The 17,709-nt window shown below is 45.6% G+C and overlaps 2 protein-coding genes across 4 annotated transcripts in view; both read left to right on the top strand.

Moving 5' to 3' along the window:
• Window positions 1–15,246, top strand: part of LOC140546812 (spectrin beta chain, non-erythrocytic 1-like) — a 92,539-nt gene extending 77,293 nt beyond the window's left edge. For all 3 annotated transcript variants that reach the window (XM_072670220.1, XM_072670222.1, XM_072670219.1), the window contains 13 exons: window positions 19–149; window positions 1,056–1,260; window positions 1,694–2,068; window positions 2,268–2,512; window positions 3,184–3,322; window positions 3,749–3,833; window positions 3,921–4,117; window positions 4,364–4,467; window positions 5,715–5,769; window positions 11,009–11,211; window positions 12,327–12,500; window positions 12,594–12,636; window positions 13,844–15,246. In XM_072670220.1, coding sequence (XP_072526321.1) covers window positions 19–149; window positions 1,056–1,260; window positions 1,694–2,068; window positions 2,268–2,512; window positions 3,184–3,322; window positions 3,749–3,833; window positions 3,921–4,117; window positions 4,364–4,467; window positions 5,715–5,769; window positions 11,009–11,211; window positions 12,327–12,500; window positions 12,594–12,636; window positions 13,844–14,032 — 2,145 coding nt within the window. In that variant the 3' untranslated portion in view covers window positions 14,033–15,246. The remainder of the gene's footprint in view (window positions 1–18; window positions 150–1,055; window positions 1,261–1,693; window positions 2,069–2,267; window positions 2,513–3,183; window positions 3,323–3,748; window positions 3,834–3,920; window positions 4,118–4,363; window positions 4,468–5,714; window positions 5,770–11,008; window positions 11,212–12,326; window positions 12,501–12,593; window positions 12,637–13,843) is intronic.
• On the top strand, window positions 7,256–9,249 carry LOC140547197 (uncharacterized). Its single transcript, XM_072670785.1, has 3 exons — window positions 7,256–7,288; window positions 7,878–8,273; window positions 8,328–9,249. The coding sequence occupies exons 1-3, from the start codon at window positions 7,256–7,258 to the stop codon at window positions 8,688–8,690; spliced, it is 792 nt and encodes a 263-aa protein (XP_072526886.1). The 3' UTR covers window positions 8,691–9,249.
• Window positions 15,247–17,709: the final 2,463 nt, after the last annotated feature.

The raw sequence follows: 17,709 nt of genomic DNA, 5'->3' as shown, positions 1-17,709 counted from the left end.
TGCTGCCCTCATTTGCAGGATGAGCAGAGTTCGGTGGCTATGCTGAAGAAGCACCAGATCCTGGAGCAGGCAGTGGAGGATTACGCTGAGACTGTGCACCAACTGTCCAAGACCAGCAGGGCCTTGGTGGCCGCCGGGCATCCAGAAAGGTGAGAAGGACCGTGGGACCTTATAACCCAATTAACTGAGTACAGTTAAGACCACAAAACCAGCAACTCACTAACTACTTTGGGAGAGGCATCTCTATCCGACACTTCTCTTGTCGGTCAAATTTTTCCCAATTCGGCTCTGCCAATTAACCCCACTCGTCCGTCCGTAGCTCCCCCTGGCACTAGCAATGCTTCCGAAGCTAGGAAGGTAAGGAGGGTCTTTTACAGTCTTTTCCAACTAACAACACCAGCTAACATCGGCCAACATCGCTTAAGAGCGATGAAGGAGAGAGAGAGAAAGAGAGAGAGAGACATCTACCCACCCGGCGAAAGCACTCCCAATTGTGCTCTCTCAGACTCTGGCTGCTGATGGCAAAGCAGAATTGCTCGGGCCATAGCAGAAGCACTTGAAGTTCCATTAAAGCATTTGAATTACTTGACTATATAAGGTGTCCTTTTGTACGTTTTGGAACCTTCAGGCATAGCAATCATTATTTGTAAGAGTTGCCTATAGGCTAGAACAGGGCTGCTTAATCCTGGTCCTGGAGATCTACCACCATGAAGAGTTCAGATCCAACACAGCTGACTCAATGTCTAAGACCTTCATTATCTGGATCAGGTGTGTTAGATTCAGGGTGGAGCTAAACTCTGCAGGGTGGTAGATCTCCAGGACCAGGATTGAGCAGCCCTGGGCTAGAACCTCCGGCAAGTAGAGGTGAGGTTGAAAAAGGCTGAAGATTTCCTATAATGTGAAGAAGAACGTGTTACAGTGTTAGACTTAGGCTTGGAGATGCTAATAAAGTCTTTTACGGTAGCACATATAGGATTCAGGATATAAACAGGTTATCACTAAAGCTTTTTTAGACGTTTGATTAATCCTGGGCCTCCATTTCACCCCCCTACTAGTGAGCGAATCGGCATGCGCCAATCCCAAGTGGACAAACTGTACGCGGGCCTGAAGGACCTGTCCGAAGAAAGACGTGGGAAACTGGACGAGAGATCACGCCTGTTCCAGCTGAACCGTGAAGTAGATGATTTGGAGCAGTGGATCGCAGAGAGAGAGGTGGTGGCAGGGTCTCATGAACTGGGCCAGGACTACGAGCATGTGACGGTAAGACCACTTTCTCTGACGTCCCACATTAATGACCAGTCTTCTCAGTATGTGAGCTGATCAGGGACCTAGTCTAGTCTAGTCCCTGTAGAGAAGAACCTATTGGCACCATGCTGCCTAATGCCAGATGTGGGCTAGAGGGGTAGAAAGCCCCCCAGCATTGAGCTGTGGAGCAGTGGAGGAACTGTGTTCTCTGGAATGATGGAGGTGGTGCTCCATCCAGTACTTTTGTTGAGGATGATTAGATGGGGGGCCTTCTTCCCTGGATGGTAGAGACAGTTACTCCCACAAAAGCATGATCAACTGTTTTTGAAACAGTGAACGAGCAGGTGTCCCAATACTTTTGTCCATATAGTTAGTTATTAGTAAAATGATAATAAGTTATATGAATATAAATCATTAGTAGTAACTGCTGCAATCTGTTCCCGCACAGATGCTTCAGGAGCGTTTCCGAGAGTTTGCCCGTGACACCGGGAACATCGGCCAGGAGCGCGTCGACGCCGTCAACAAAATGGCCGATGACCTGATCAACTCGGGTCACGCGGACGCCGCGACCATCGCCGAGTGGAAAGACGGCCTCAACGAGGCGTGGGCGGACCTGCTGGAGTTGATCGACACTCGCACGCAGATCTTGGCGGCCTCCTTCGAGCTGCACAAGTTCTACCACGACGCCAAGGAGGTGCTCGTACGCATTCTGGACAAACACAAGAAGCTCCCGGACGAGCTGGGCCGAGACCAGAACACGGTGGAGACGTTGCAGAGGATGCACACCACCTTCGAACATGACATCCAGGCCCTGGGAACGCAGGTGGGTAGGGGTGAGGAGGACGTTAGGGGCCTAGAATGAGTTGAGAGTCAGGTCTCCAGTCTCTGAGCTGGGACAGTGAGGCTCTGGACTCTGCATGGATCAGGATGGGTGCATAATAGCATAATATCTGATGATCATCCGTCTACAACCAAATACCAGGCTGTTATTATTCATAAGCTCTTCGCTGTCTGTGGTCCAGGTGAAGCAGCTGCAGGAGGACGCGGTGCGTCTGCAGTCAGCCTACGCCGGGGACAAGGCGGAGGATATCCAGCGGCGCGAGGGCGAGGTGCTGGAGGCGTGGCGCGCCCTGCTGGAGGCCTGCGATGGCCGGCGCGTGCGCCTGCTGGACACCAGCGACAAGTTCCGCTTCTTCAGCATGGTGCGTGACCTGATGCTCTGGATGGAGGACGTCATCCGGCTCATCGATGCTCAGGAGAAACCCAGGTGTGCCACAAACTGCACACAGCTGCTGCCTCACGTGTTAGACTGCTACTGAGCGGAAACTGAAAACTCCAGCATTTTACAACCTGACCAGCCAGTAGACTGCAGCTGATTACTGTAGGCTTTAGTCATTTACAGGGTTTTTGGTATTCTCTATATACAGGGAAATTATCACGTGGATACTAGAGACAATATTTAGTATATTTAGTGTTTTTGAGCAATATTCGAGTGGAAATAATGCCAGTATCCAGTTCTTCTCATAGTTAGTTTGCCGAACTGTAAGGTTCAAACAATGCAACTGGATTAGATATAATTAATAGAGTGGTTATTTTCCATGATGCATGGTGACATCCCCACGATAACAGTTACTCTCAAGTGTTTCCTGTACTCCCAACACACACAATGGCCCTAATTAACTCTGGAACTGATTAACATAGCCTTGCAGAGGTGAACTGGATGTCTTAGAGTAGGCAAAACCCTACAACACCCATGGAGATCCAATGTCTTACAGCATATTAGGAAAACAAGCAATCAGATATTATATCATGAGTTTAGATCATTAATAAATTGCTATTTAGAACAGTTCAGACACTTCACACAAGCCTGGAATCAGGTTGTACAGCAACAATTTGTACAGCAGCACATTTAGGAGCCACTTTCTTGCTTTTTTTTAGGGACGTGTCCTCTGTAGAGCTCCTAATGAACAATCACCAGGGCATCAAGGCTGAGATTGACGCTCGCAATGACAGCTTCACGACCTGCATCGAGCTGGGGAAAGCTCTGCTGGCACGCAAACACTACGCTGCTGATGAGGTTGGAATAAGCTTTCTGATTGGCTGTTTAACTCCTTTACAGTTTTACATGTTAACCACATGTACTCCCACTGCTTAGGTTCAGAGCAGCCTAGTGTGGGCTATATTTTTGGCCAGCAGATGGCGGTGTAACATTATTGTTCCAGAAATACTTATAAGGCATAGAAGGCATGTTTTTTTATAAAGAAGAAATTGACTCACTGGCATGTGAAAACCTCGTATCTCGTATTTTGTGCTGTTTTTTTACATGATGTGAATCTGGCAGGTGTTCTACACATTGTGTCAGAACTTTAATGATAAATGGACCAATAGAAATGCTCCAAACTGACTTGGAATAAGATCTTTTTCATCATCTTACATATCAGCAGTGCAGTAACCTTCTTTTAGACAGCTTTAAGAAAAGTAACATCCTCTGCCCTTCACTCAGATCAAAGAAAAGTTGCTACAGCTGACCGACAAGAGGAAAGAGATGATCGACAAGTGGGAGGATCGATGGGAATGGCTGCGATTAGGTATTGCGAAACCTCCGTTAGCTTTCTAGCCGAGTGCCACATGCATTGAAGTACAGAGAGGACTGACCTAGTCTGATTTATCGTCAGTTCTGGAGGTGCACCAGTTCTCACGGGACGCCGGGGTGGCTGAGGCATGGTTGCTGGGCCAGGAGCCGTACCTGTCCAGCCGAGAAATGGGTCAGAGTGTGGACGAGGTGGAGAAGCTGATCAAGAGGCATGAAGCTTTTGAGAAGTCTGCCGCCACCTGGGAGGAGCGCTTCTCTGCTCTGGAGAGACTTACTACGGTGAGAGAACAGCAGGAATGGTCGACCACCATTAGCTTGGTGCTAATATTGCACTGAAAACCCATAGAGTGGCTAGCAGAACTCCAAAGCTACGTCATACGCACTGTAGCATTTATAGAGACACGTGTAATGATGGTATTTTGACTGTTGTAATATCATTTATGATTACAGAGCTGTATATTTCAGTTTTGAATGAGGGGGAGGAGCTGCATGGGGTGATGAGAGTGTGTATGTGTGTGTGCTCAGATGGAGTTATTGGAAGTGAGAAGACTGCAAGAGGAAGAAGAGAGGAAGAGACAGCCCCCGCCTGAAGAAACTCCCCCTGCTGAAGCAGCATCTCCACAACAGAGGTGATTTTAATGAGACCTGATTCAGTCTGATAATGAGCTTTTTGCAGAGTGGAGGGGTGTGTGTGCTAAAAATAAATATAATAAATAATAATGTAGTAATATAATAAAACAATATAATAATTCCAATAAATAAAAGGGAATTCAGGCATTATTATTATTTTGTATTTCATATATAGAAATATATACATACATATGAATTATGTTTGCTTAGGCTATGGTAGATGATTTTTCTTATTATATACATATAATAATGATAATACAATAATGGTATATAGTTATGTGTATAATGACATTATGTTTATTTTAATGTGTATTTCATTTGCAGCTTATTCTGTCTAATTTACTTTTCTTAAGCTAAACATGTTTGTGTGTATAAACCAATGTATTCGTCATGTATTATTATTATTTCTATTATTTTCATCCTCATTATTATTATTTATTATTTATATATTTATTATTATTATCAGTTCAATTATATTCTAGTTCTAGTATCTATTATATATATGTATTTATTTTTTTTATTTTTTTATTATTATTATTTTTTTTAAAGTAATAGTATACCTGTAAGATTAACACACAGCTTTAAATATTGTGTTGGCAGATGCTTGGCCAACGTTGCTTACAAACACTGGACTTGTAACCAATGTAATCTCAGTGAAAACTGACAAAAATATTCATTTAAATGTATGAAAAATCTTTGAAAATCCACCTAAAATGTAAAATGGCATGGACAGACCTCGGATAGACTGGACCACGGTGCAGTGGGATCTCCGTTTGTGCAACACATCCCATGCTCTCCATTTGTAACGAGATGTCCAAGATGTTGGCCTTTGTGCCTGAAGGCATCAGACTATTCAATGATAAATTATGACTTAATAATAATAATATTAATGCATTAATAAAAATTAATAAATGAATACACTTAAATACATTTAGCCTAAGCAAAGAAAATTAGATCAAATAAACTGCAGGGTTTTAGGCATGTGTTTGCAGAGAGGAAATTGGTGACAGTCTAAGTCCAGTGTCTGTTAGCAACATTAGCCTAGCATCTCCCATTTTAAACTAAAGAAGCGCTTATCAGATACCAAACATGTCTTGGCTGGGTTTTGAGATCAATCATGTGATCAATTTTTTACCAATCTGTTCTTTCATGTTTGTATGTTTATTTGTGTTTATAAAAAGCTAGAACTATGATTATTAATAATGTGTGTGTGTGTGTGTGTGTGTGTGTGTATTTGTGTTTCCAGGGAGGGCGAGCAGGTCTCCCAGAACGGGCTGCCAACAGAGCAGGACTCTCCCCGGGTTAGTTATCGTTCCCAAGCCTACCAAAGCTACTCCAGCTTTCATAGCCGCCGGGGCGTCACAGGACTGTGAGGAGAGAGAGAGAGAGAGAGAGAGAGAGACATCCAGTTCAGTCTGCTCCTGTTTCCTTTACCCCCTCATTCCCAGCTAAAGATCACACTGGCAGCTCTCTCTACATCGTCAGTCCTCCCGCTTTGTCTGATCATGACCTTGCTTGCTTTTAGAGGGTAGATGGTTTAAAGCTTTGCTGCAGTTCCAGTAGCCTCCGTTGCCTCTTTTCAGCCATATACACTATATGTCCAAATGTTTGTGGACACCCCTTCTAATGAATGCACTCAGCTACTTTAAGTTGAACCAATTGCTGACACAGATGTCCAGATTCACACAGAAACACAGATTTTCTAGTCCCTGTAGAGAAGTACTGCCTAATGCAACACCATGCTGCCTAATGCCAGGCGTGGGCTAGAGGGGTATAAAGCCCCCCAGCATTGAGCTGTGGAGCAGTGGAGCTGTGGTGGAGTGATGGTGATGCTCCATCCATTACTTTTGGGAGCAGGTGGGGAGTGATCATCCAACATCCTGACCTTGTTGCACTTGTCACTGAATGCAATCAGATCCTCACAGCAATGCTCCTCCAAAATCTAGCAGAAAACCTAGAGTTTACAGATACTCCAACAAAAGCAGGATCAACTGTGTTTATTCCCATTGATTGCAGAAGAAACCATGAATCAGCAGGTGTCCAAATACTTTTGTCCATGTAGTGTATTAGAATTATGGTTCTCTATGTTACTGTCTTGTTCTCCACCATGCAGTGCCTAGGGTCAGCGAGGAGCAAATCACATTAGCTGAGTAGAACAGCTGTGATATTGTCGAGGTTTTGATGGTTTAATGGCTCTGTTGTTTTGACGTGTTCCAATAATTTATTATTATTAATTTATGGCTAACTTAAGGGGGAAAGAGACATATGCTAGAATATGACCCAAAAAACAAAGTAGGAATATTGGATATATGGTTTCAGTGACTGCGTTTGAAGTCTCAGGACTTCTTTGGGGGCATCACAACTCAAATCATTCACTTTCATTTGACTTTTAAGTTTAATATCATGGTTTGATTTAATTTTTTAATTTCCTGTTTTTTTTCTTTGTTTTTTTTTTTTTATCTCACATCACAAATTGATTCATTTGAATTTAATTACATCGTTAAACAGTGAATACCCGTCCAGTCAATATGTCTAGTTAATAACACGCCTGATTACGTGCAGTGTAGTCCAGAGCCTCCAGCTGAAGCTTCATTATACCTAAAAATAGGTACCGATATCATGTGGACTTGGACAAACACAATAATGCCACAGTGATATCCAGCTCTTTCCCGTGTGCACTGCCTGGTGCTACAGCCCCTTTTCATATACAGACACAGGGCATTAGCAGCTTACTGTTCAAGCTTTGTGTCATTCACCAATGCAGCCCTTAATCAAGATGTTACCAGGATGTGTGGATTCATTCATGCCAGGAAAGTCCCGGTAACGGCCGCGAATGGCTGGAAAATCATGTACAAAAATATTTAATATTTTCTATTTAATATTTAAAGAATTTCATTTTTAATTTGATTCCTTCCAGGCTCAGTTAATCAAGGCTAGGCTAGGCTAACTTTGGGGTGCACTTAATATGATCTTCTCCTTTCATTATTAATAATAAACTTCATATTATAAACATTAACTTAATTAAGCCTTTCTTAACTCCTACCGTATTAAATGCAAGTTACTGCGGATTATTGTTAGTTTAGCTCATTTTCACAGTTTTCTTTCTTAAATTAATTTTTTAAAAATGCTTTGCCGGCCGCATCGCATTGCTTTTATGCAGAAGGCAAAGTACAGCATTCATTCTTAGGTGTTTTCACTTTTAACAGTTTAGTCAACACAAAAACGCCCCACTTTCCTGGCTGAAATCTAGACCACACAGTGTTTCCCAGAAGTGTATCTGCTTCTGTTTACACAAGGGCTCTCCACCGGGTCTAGAGCAGACTGCAGACTGCTGGGTCGACTTTACCGGCAGTGTGACTCACGCTGCTCGAACCCATTCTCGTTTTATTAGCATTACGAACCTGGATAGAAGTGCTGTAGTGCTGTAGAAGTGTGTTTCAGCCCATACTTCAAAGCCATCATCAGATGTACCAAAGACTGGGATGGATCCAATCTCATCTCTTCCCCATTTACAGGCCTAAACACAGAACAGTTCCCCAGTCAGGTGTTCCCTAGTCGGGCACTCCCCTTGTTCCCCAGTCAGAGGCTCTCCAGTCAGGCGTTCCCCAGTCAGGTGCTTCCCTTGTTCCCCAGTCAGAGGCTCTCCAATCAGGCGTTCCCCAGTCAGGTGCTTCCCTTGTTCCCCAGTCAGAGGCTCTCCAATCAGGCGTTCCCCAGTCAGGTGCTTCCCTTGTTCCCCAGTCAGAGGCTCTCCAATCAGGCGTTCCCCAGTCAGAGGCTCTCCAATCAGGCGTTCCCCAGTCAGGTGCTTCCCTTGTTCCCCAGTCAGAGGCTCTCCAATCAGGCGTTCCCCAGTCAGAGGCTCTCCAGTCAGGCGTTCCCCAGTCAGGTGCTTCCCTTGTTCCCCAGTCAGAGGCTCTCCAATCAGGCGTTCCCCAGTCAGGTGCTTCCCTTGTTCCCCAGTCAGAGGCTCTCCAATCAGGCGTTCCCCAGTCAAACGCCCCAGCCTCTTTCCGTGAGGCGCTTTCCAGTCAGACGCTCCGCCCCAGGCTCTCCCCAATCAGGCGCTCCCCTTGTCCCCCAGTCAGACACTCCCCCCAGGTTGTTCCCCAGTCAGGCGTTCCCCAGTCAGACACTCCCCAGTCAGACGCCCCCCCACCCACCCCCAGGCTCTTTCCGTCAGGCGCTCCCCAGTCACTCACTCCGTTTCAGACACCGCTAAGGGTTATCTAGACGATAAGTCGAAGGAGTCACATGACAAAGCGAACCAGTCACGCAACCCCCCCACATTGTGCCGGGAGTGCACAGCAGATCACAGCAGACCGCACCACAGTCCGCTTGAAACGAACCCCAGTGTCCATTTCAGGACGACCAGAGATCTTTTCTCCACATTTACACTTGACCAAACGAACCGAGCTATCGGAGCAGGCGGACCCCAGTCTGGAAAAAAACGCCCTAAATTTCACCTCATGTCATGATTTGTCTTCCTCCAACTAACAGCGTTTGTTCATGAACCTTCATTCCTGGTTCGTCTTACTAACCTTCACCGTCCATTAAACCGTCCGTTAAGTTTCTCGTGTACGCTTCACCAATAGTGTTGCTCCTTTTGTTGCTGGTGGTGTTTTATGTGTTGTGCATGTCGTTGTTAGCATGCTAGTCATTTTATGTTCATACATTTGTTGAATGTTGGTGGTTAATGTTGTAATCCAGTGTCATTCTTGGGCTTGTTCTTGTTCATGGGTTGACATTTAATTTTCCTATTAATACATCTTTCATATTAACTTTGTTTTTTCCTTTCATTCATTGTGTTGGATTTGTTAATTCTTTAAAAACACGTTTGAATCTCTCTGACCTCTGATAGGAGTCTAATTTTATATGATAATAATCCCGAATTGTGTAGCAGATATCATTTTAATTAAGCCACATATTAAAGGTACTAGGAATTAACATCATTCACTATAACTGAAGCCAGTGCACTGGTACTGCATCTAAGGTAAAGCTCCACATCTGCTGCATCTGTACTGGTTAACCACCGACAATACTTCGCTCTACTTCATACACCTATCAGCCATAACATTAAAACCACCTGCACAATGCTATGTAGGTCTCCTTAGTGACCAGGTAATTAAGTCCTGCAAAAACTGTGCGATGGGCCTTGAGCTCCAATGACTCTGTCGCTGGCTGACCAGTTCGCTTGTTGTCCTTCCTTGGAGCACATGTGGTAGGCGCTGACCACTGCATATCAGGAATACCTAGTCGTCTAGAACATCACAGTGTGGTTCCTGTCAAAGTGTTTCTTCACTTGCTGCCTAAGAAGTTGATTCAGTTCATCTGACAGTGGTTTTAATGTTAAGGCTAATCGGTGTGAATACAAGCTCAATCGCCGGTTCCAATCCCAGGTCATGCTGCGCATGTCCTCACCCTCTCAGTGTCGGGAGCATTGCATATGATTTGGGTTGGGAAACACTGTCTACAGATGCAGCAGATCAAGATTAGACTGGGAAACATCGAAGGATTCCTCCTCAACACCACCGACTTAACACCACAGTCAGTCACCAGAGTCGCCGAAGGTCACCTGAAGGAGTACACATTAGCAAATAACACCAATGAAATGCTTGTTGAATTGCTCAGAATTTAGAAGGTCCTGCCTTCTAAAAGTGCCTAGGATTGGTCCAGCCTCCGAAAAGCTCCCCATATAAAACCACCCAGGATTGGTCCTGTCGAGAGGAGCTGGAGATGGGGTAATAAACTGACAGTCTTGAGTGGGTGTGCTGCTGTAATCCCTTTAACCGGCAAATTTCACTTCCTCTGCCAATGATACCAAATGATTACTGATGGACTCAAGCAATTTCAGAAATTGTTTGTTTGTTGGTTGGTTGGTTGGTTGGTTTTGCTCAGAGTGTGTCTTCTTTGCTGGCTGTCTTCTTCTCTCTGTCGCGTTCAGCAGCCGGCAGGCCTTATGTTGTGCCTCTCCTAATGTTCTAACCTCATTTTGCATGTCTCCCTTCCCCTGTTTGCTTAAATCCAATGCAGTGCAAAGCATCCTTCTGCATCTCTCCCAGCTTCACCTGATTTGATAAAAGGAGATAGAAGAGAGTAATGGAGGATGTCTATAATCTAATCCCAATTGTACTGTATTGTAGGCCACGTTGCAGAAGAGCAGGTAGGTGATCAGATCCAAACAGGGCGTAGTCTCATTGTCTGCTGTGCTGACTCTTCAGAAGCTGGGATGGAATTGTTAAATTGAGACAGATTTAACAATTAGAGGCTGCTGTAGCAACACTACACTCCAGACAGACATAGCACCAGCGCCGCTTGGCCTTAATCTCAGACGTAACAGTAAAAGCAGACGCCAAAGCCGACCGATTCCTCTCCTAGTTTCCGGAGAGAGATGTTCTCCAGATGTTTCTACACAGCCTCAGATTCTGATGCATCTTCTGTCCAGCTTCGCATAATGAAGTGTAAACATGCACCGCTGTCTTCTGCTGAATCTTCTACTAAAGAATCCAGGTTCTCACCCTCTTCTTCTCTCTGCACCAGGAGGCAGCGGGGGGCAGCGATGTCAATGTCAATGGGGTGGCGGAGACCAGTCCAAGCTCCTCCCCCACTGGAAGTCGAAAGGGAAAAGCAAGTCAAGCCGCCACTCTCCCGACGAAAGCCCAGGACACGCCCAGCACCCAGATAGAGGGCTTCCTGAACCGCAAGCACGAGTGGGAGGGGCATAACAAGAAGGCGTCCAACAGGTGCGTGTGTGATAGTCCAAATGTTTGTGGACACCCCTTCTAATGAATTCAGCATTCAGCTTTTTTTTAAGTAGCACCCATTGCTGACACAGGTGGACGAATGCACACTCTACAGTCCAGAGAAGAAGTACTGCCAGTAGAATAGGACTCAGATCAACATTGGCCGATTGGCACCATGCTGCCTAATGCCAGGCGTGGGCTAGTAGAGGGGTATAAAGCCCCCCTGCATTGAGCTGTGGAGCAGTGGAAGAACTGTGTTCTCCGGAATGATGGTGGTGGAGCTCCATCTAGTACTTTTTGAATGAGTTCAGGATGATGAGGTGGGGTGGTGATCAATCATCCAAAATCCTGACTTTATTAACTCTCTTAACACTGAATGCAATCAAATCCTCACAGCAATGATCCTCCAAAATCTAGTAGAAAGACTCCTATCAGCTACTCCAACAAAAGCAGCATTGACTCTTTTAAATAGCCTTGATTTCAGAAGAAACAATGAACGATGAGCAGGTGTCCAAATACTTTTGTCTGTATAGTGTAGAGATACAAAGGGGATCAGTAAATGTCCATCATTTCTCACAGAGATACAGGGTAAACTACATTAGAGAGCTTCCCTGTACAGATGAGCACTGCATGTTCTCTGCAACTTTAGGCCAAAACGTCCTCTTGCGCCCTCTGGTGGCTGGATGCAGTACAACCTGTGCAACCCTGAGCTGTCGTAAATAAACAGAGCAGAAAGGAACCTTCAGGTGGAAGTGGTTATAGAGTAGCTGCATTTTGGGAGGAGGAACATGCCTGAAGCCCATTATTCCTTGTTCACGTGTCAACGACGAGTCTGCCTGACCCTCCACCTCCCTTTTAACCCCATCATCTATCATTCCTGGCTCCACATAACGGAGGGGGGACTGGCTTCCTACCACAAAGAAGAAGCCACTCGAGCTCCAGACCAAAACCCAGCCTCTCTTACAGTCTCCTCCCACATCATTATAGCCTGAAGGCATGATCTGAACTACCACCCTGACACCGGTTGGTGTTTAATGGTCAGGTTGATCCTTTTTCAGGACTTTCAAAGTCCAAAAACTCACAAATCTCTCGTCTTTCTCTCCTCTGAACTGCAGATCTTGGCACAACGTGTACTGCGTGATAAATAATCAAGAGATGGGCTTCTACAAAGACAGTAAGAGTGCCGGTCAGGGCATCCCCTACCACAGCGAAATCCCCATCAGCCTGAAGGAGTCCACATGCGAGGTGGCCCTCGACTACAAGAAGAAGAAGCACGTATTTAAACTCAGGTGAGAAGCTTTGAGCTGTGGTGGATTCAGGATGGTTCTGATGTGGGAATGTAGAAAATCCGCAGTACTGAACAGGTTTCCTTCCACTTTCAGACTTTCGGATGGGAATGAGTATCTCTTCCAGGCCAAAGATGATGTGAGTATCGCTTTTCTGCATAGTGAAGGAGTGTAACCCCCCCCCCCCCTCCCCGGCCCCCCCTAAACTTTATCCAGGTGTAGCTGCCAGAGGTTTCATAATTAAGGAGAAATCAGCCAGTCGCACGTCTCAGAGACGGCCATCAGTCAGGTCTGGTCCTGATCCATTCTAATCAAGACGCTCCCACTGTTACCAGCAACCGGATGAGCTTGCCAACCTAAATACAGGACCAGTCAAAAGTTTGGACACACCTGTTCGAATGTGTGCCGATCTTCATCTGATCCAAATGCTAGAGTGACCATATTGTTGTTTTTAGAAAAGAGGACATTGGGGACACTCGTATCCACCGTAGGTGGGTGGATGTTGTGGCTAGGGGGTTTCATATAAGCCTCATATAGTTGTAAGAACGGGGCAATGTGTGTGTGTGTGTGTGTGTATGTGTGAGAGAGAGAAAGAGAGGGTGGGAACACCTCTTTACAAGCCTTAATAGCCTAAATGACCCAATCAGGTCCTTTCTGCTCAACCTTCAACTTGGACCTTCCGACCCCCCCCCCCTCCCCACAGTGTCCTAACACTACGGTGGATACCTGTGTGTGTGTCCCCAGTGTCCTTTTTTTTTATTGAAAACTAAAATATGCTCACCCCAGCTTTTGGATCAGATGCTTTTACACTTATCAGCCATAACATTAGTACCACATTAGTGAAGGGGAAAAAAACACAGATGATCTGGCTCCAGTGGTTCAAACTGTGATGTTCTAGACGACTGGGTCAGAACATCTCCAGAACATCAGCCAGGTCTTGTGGGGTGTTCATGGTTTGCTGTGGTCAGCACCTACCAAAAGTGCACCAAGGAAGGGCAACCAACAGGGTCATGGGCGGCCATTGTTGATTGATGTGATCTATGGGGGCCTCACCTCAACTGAAACTGGAGAGATGCAGCATCTACCTGTAAAAAATTCAAGAGATAAAAGATGGTTTCTATGGTTTTTATGAAGCTCTTTATTAAAAAAGGCCATGCTGCTCGTACCTTTGCATTATTTGGTGATGAATGGGCCAATAGAAATGCTCCAAAATGACTTCCATTGAAAGTCCAGACGTTTTTGTCTTGCCGTCTGTGTAAATATAAAAATAAGCTCTGACAGACTGTAATGATCAAGATACGACGCCAGCGCTGATCTCATGTCCCTCTGTCCTCTGTGCCCTGCAGGAGGAGATGAACTCATGGATCCAGGCGATCTCCTGCGCCACGCCCTCCGAGCTCAGCAGCCATAGCACCCCCGCCTCGGGCCGAGCGCACACCCTGCCCACCTCGGTGAGCGCGGCCTCCGAGTCCAGCCCGGGCAAGCGGGAGAAGGACAAGGAGAAGCGCTTCAGCCTCTTCAGCAAGAAGAAGTAGAGCCGTTCTCATACACCCCCACCCGCCCCCACACCTCCTCAACAGCCCTTACTTTTTCTTTCTCGTCCTCCTCCTGAAGCCGAACTCCAGCATGCAAAGCTCAGAGCCAAAACTCCACACTCGGTGCCTGATCACTCCTCTGAGTGGGGCTCAGGAGCTAGAAGAGGACTGTTCTTTTTCTTCTAGGGGTCACGAGGTGCTTCAGGCAGCCATGTGTAAATCAGCCTCGAGAAACCGAGGCCAGTTCTCGTTCAGCTTTCTTTTTAACGTGGTTCATCTCTCGCTTACTTTCGATAGTCCCGCTTTAGTGCTTTTACGTCTCCTCGTTGGGCTTTCTCCTCCGTCCGTCTCGGGGTTTCTTTTCGTTTTGTTTTTTTGTGTAAGCGTGAGAAGTTTCTAGGATCTGCCCTCAGTTTTCGTGAGGCTTTCTTGGTCTTCTGCTGATGAAGGAGGGCAGCAGTGGTGCTTTTGGACTCTTATGAAGTTTCCGTTATGTCGTTAAAAAACCTCCCGTCCAGTTTAGGTTACTACTACTACTAATAATAAAGAAGCCCTTCAGCCATTCATTTTAAACTTCCTTAAAGGGCAATTTCTGTACTAAAGAACTTAGTATGAAGCGAATGAGCGTCTGAATGCAAACCCCGCCATGTAGTGGCAAGCCATTAACACATGCTGGAACGTTTCGTGAGATGATTGTGAATGGTCAGACTTATGAAGGACTAATTTTGTCAAGAAACGGAAAAAAAATGGAAAAAAAAAACTAAAATATGGTATTTTCTTCTTGTACTTGAGTTGCATTATATTGTATGTTTAAAAGGTTATTTAGAGATACAAAAATTATGGATATAGATGTATTATAATAACTCCTAAAAGGTGTGGTTTGTTAAAGTGAGGAAACTGGAAGCGCAGCATTTCTGGAAAAACAGCTGCTTGCTTGTTGGCTCTAGCGCTGTGTGTTCTCATTTTGCTACCTTCTCTGGCTACTTGATCAAATTAGTGTGCATTCTCTGTCAGTGTAACTACTGTAACAATACATTTCCGTCATTGCTGCGCAGTCAATACTCCATAATAATACCGCCGGGATCTGCTGGTCATGACGTAAAAAAAAAAAACATGGACCCGGACTTAATCTGGATGGATCTGCACCTGTAGCCTTTTACCCTATCTGTTAAATATGTGCAAAGTCATTAAAATGCTTTTGAAATTAAAAAAAAAAAAAAGTTTGGTGTTTCTTCATTCAGTCCCTCCCTCCCTCAATCAGCCATAACATTAAAACCACCAGCCTAATATTGTGTCCTGATCCGTCGAGACTCCACAAGACCTGCTGTGAACCGTTGACGTGGGGTACCACCAATATGTTAGCAGCAGAGCCTCTCAACAGTCCTGTAGGAGGTGAGGTGGGACCACCATGAGCATCAGTGAGCTGTAGGCACCCATGTCTGAGCGTCCCACAAGACCAGCCTGATGTTTTGGAGATCACCGTTGTCTAAAGCTTGCTTAAACACCTCCCCTTCAAGAACTGACCGTTCGCTTGCTGCCTAATATATCCGCCCCTTGTCAGGAGGTACTGGAGCCAGACCATCAGTGGTATTCCCTTTACCTGGTTTTAATGTTTTGGCTGATTGGTATGGCTGAAGTCCAGAGGTTTGTAGACTCGTGCTCATCCAATGTTTCATCTGAAATCAGGGGTACTAATAGACATGCATTATGCAGGGAGGGCAGGTGCTGATGTTGGAGCATCGGGTCTGCCACCCCAACTCATTCCAAAGGTGCTGGATGGATGCTGGATGGAGCTGGGTGGAGCTAGATGGAGCTCCTTCACTCCAGAGAACAGGTTATTTTAACGTGATTCACATTTATGGTTCAATTCAATGCTTCAAGGCTTTTCTTAAGTGGCTAACACAATACTGCATTGTGTGTGTACACTTAGCAACAGCTTAGCAACCACCTGAAATACCTTTGCGACCACCACCAAGAAACACTTTAGCAACGCTATAGCCACCACCTGAAATATCATATTACCCACCACGAAACAGCCTTAGCAACACTATCGCACCCACTTATCAACACCTTAGCAACAACCTGGGGTAAAATAGCAACCCAAGTGATCACTTGGCAACAGCCTAGCAACTGCCTAAAAGTGGGGCCTCCTAAGCTGTGCAAACATTCTGCATTTCTGCCAGCAAATGTGCTTTTATTTCAGTTATTATTATTATTATAATATTGAGCAGCACCATAGCAACCACCAAAAATACCATAGCAGCCTAGCAAAAGATAAAGGGACACTTAGCAATAGATGAGGATACATTTTCACCATAGTAACCATGAAGTAACAACCTAGCAACTGCCTCAAAGTGAGGGTACTTAAGCTGTGCACCTGTTCTGCATTTTCTTCAGGAAATGTGCTTTTTTAGTTGTTTTTATTACCATTATTAGTAGCAATTGCTTAGCAACCCCATAGCATTCACCAGGGATATCACTAAGTAACCTCATAGCAACCACCTGAAATTAATTTTCACCCCAGTTGGGAGACCACCTAGCAACCTCATAGCAACCAACCACTTGGGATACCACCAAGCAAGCCCATGGATACCACCAAGCAACCCCAGAGCAATAACAAGGGATATTACCAAGCAACCTCATAGCAACCACCTGAAATAATCACCTAAAAATTTCCCTAGTTGGAAGACCACCAAGCAACCCTATAGCACCCACTTGGGAGACCACCAAGCAACCCCATAGCAACCACTTGGGAGACTGCCAAGCAAACCCATAGCACCCACTTGGGAGACTACCAAGAAGCCCCATAGTAACCACTTGGGAGACCACCAAGAAGCCCCATAGCAACCACTTGGGAGACCACCAAGCAACCCCATAGCAACCACTTGGGAGACTACCAAGCAAACCCATAGCACCCACTTGGGAGACCACCAAGAAGCCCCATAGTAACCACTTGGGAGACCACCAAGAAGCCCCATAGCAACCACTTGGGGGACCACCACGCAACCCCATAGCAACCACCTGAAATCCCATAGACATTTTTATGCTATCAACACATTTCAACAGCTTATCAACTGCTTGGAGATGGAGAATACTTTATTTATTTACTTGTTTGTTTGTTTATATTTATTTATTAATTATTAAATTCATAACTACACAATATGTCCCTGACGTCTAGACGCCCTGTTGAATATAAAACAGGCCTGAATTAAACGTTTAATCAACGTTTAAACAAGTAAAACACACACACTGCTTACAGCCCGGCACTGATTCACTGATTCACTGATTCATAGATTCACTGATTCACTCTGCAGGCGCACTCTGCTGTTGAATCAACGTTAGAAATCAACGTTGGTTGAACGTTTCTCGCACCCCCCCCCCCCCCCCCATCTCCTTGAACGCTCGAGGCGCCAGTTTCAGCACCACGAACAGCTGCGGCGCGTTGCATTCTGGTCAATGTAGTTCGGAAAGTATGTAGTTCGCGAAACCCTACATTGCCCATGAACCTTTGCAGCGAGCTGGGCGGGGCTCTGCTCGGTGGTCGTGGGAAAGGGGAGGGGTGGGTGGGGGGGGGTGCTTCTGGAAAATCGACTCCATCGAGTCTGGTCGCGTCCAGCTGGTGGCCGCTGTCTCGCTCTCGCTCTCTCAGTGAACCGACACCGAGTCGAATCGCGGAG

Source organism: Salminus brasiliensis, chromosome 24 (genome assembly GCF_030463535.1).
Source record: "Salminus brasiliensis chromosome 24, fSalBra1.hap2, whole genome shotgun sequence".
In the NCBI taxonomy this organism is placed as follows: Eukaryota; Metazoa; Chordata; class Actinopteri; order Characiformes; family Bryconidae; genus Salminus; species Salminus brasiliensis.
This window is presented reverse-complemented; position numbering and strand designations above follow the sequence as displayed.

Excerpts from the sequence above, each read along its gene's own strand:
- LOC140547197 (XM_072670785.1), top strand. The coding sequence starts at position 7,256 with ATGTGTGGATTCATTCATGCCAGGAAAGTCCCG. Across the intron at positions 7,289-7,877 it reads TTCATGCCAGGAAAGTCCCG|AAGTGCTGTAGTGCTGTAGA; the intron begins GTAACGGCCGCG and ends GAACCTGGATAG. Across the intron at positions 8,274-8,327 it reads ATCAGGCGTTCCCCAGTCAG|AGGCTCTCCAGTCAGGCGTT; the intron begins GTGCTTCCCTTG and ends TTCCCCAGTCAG.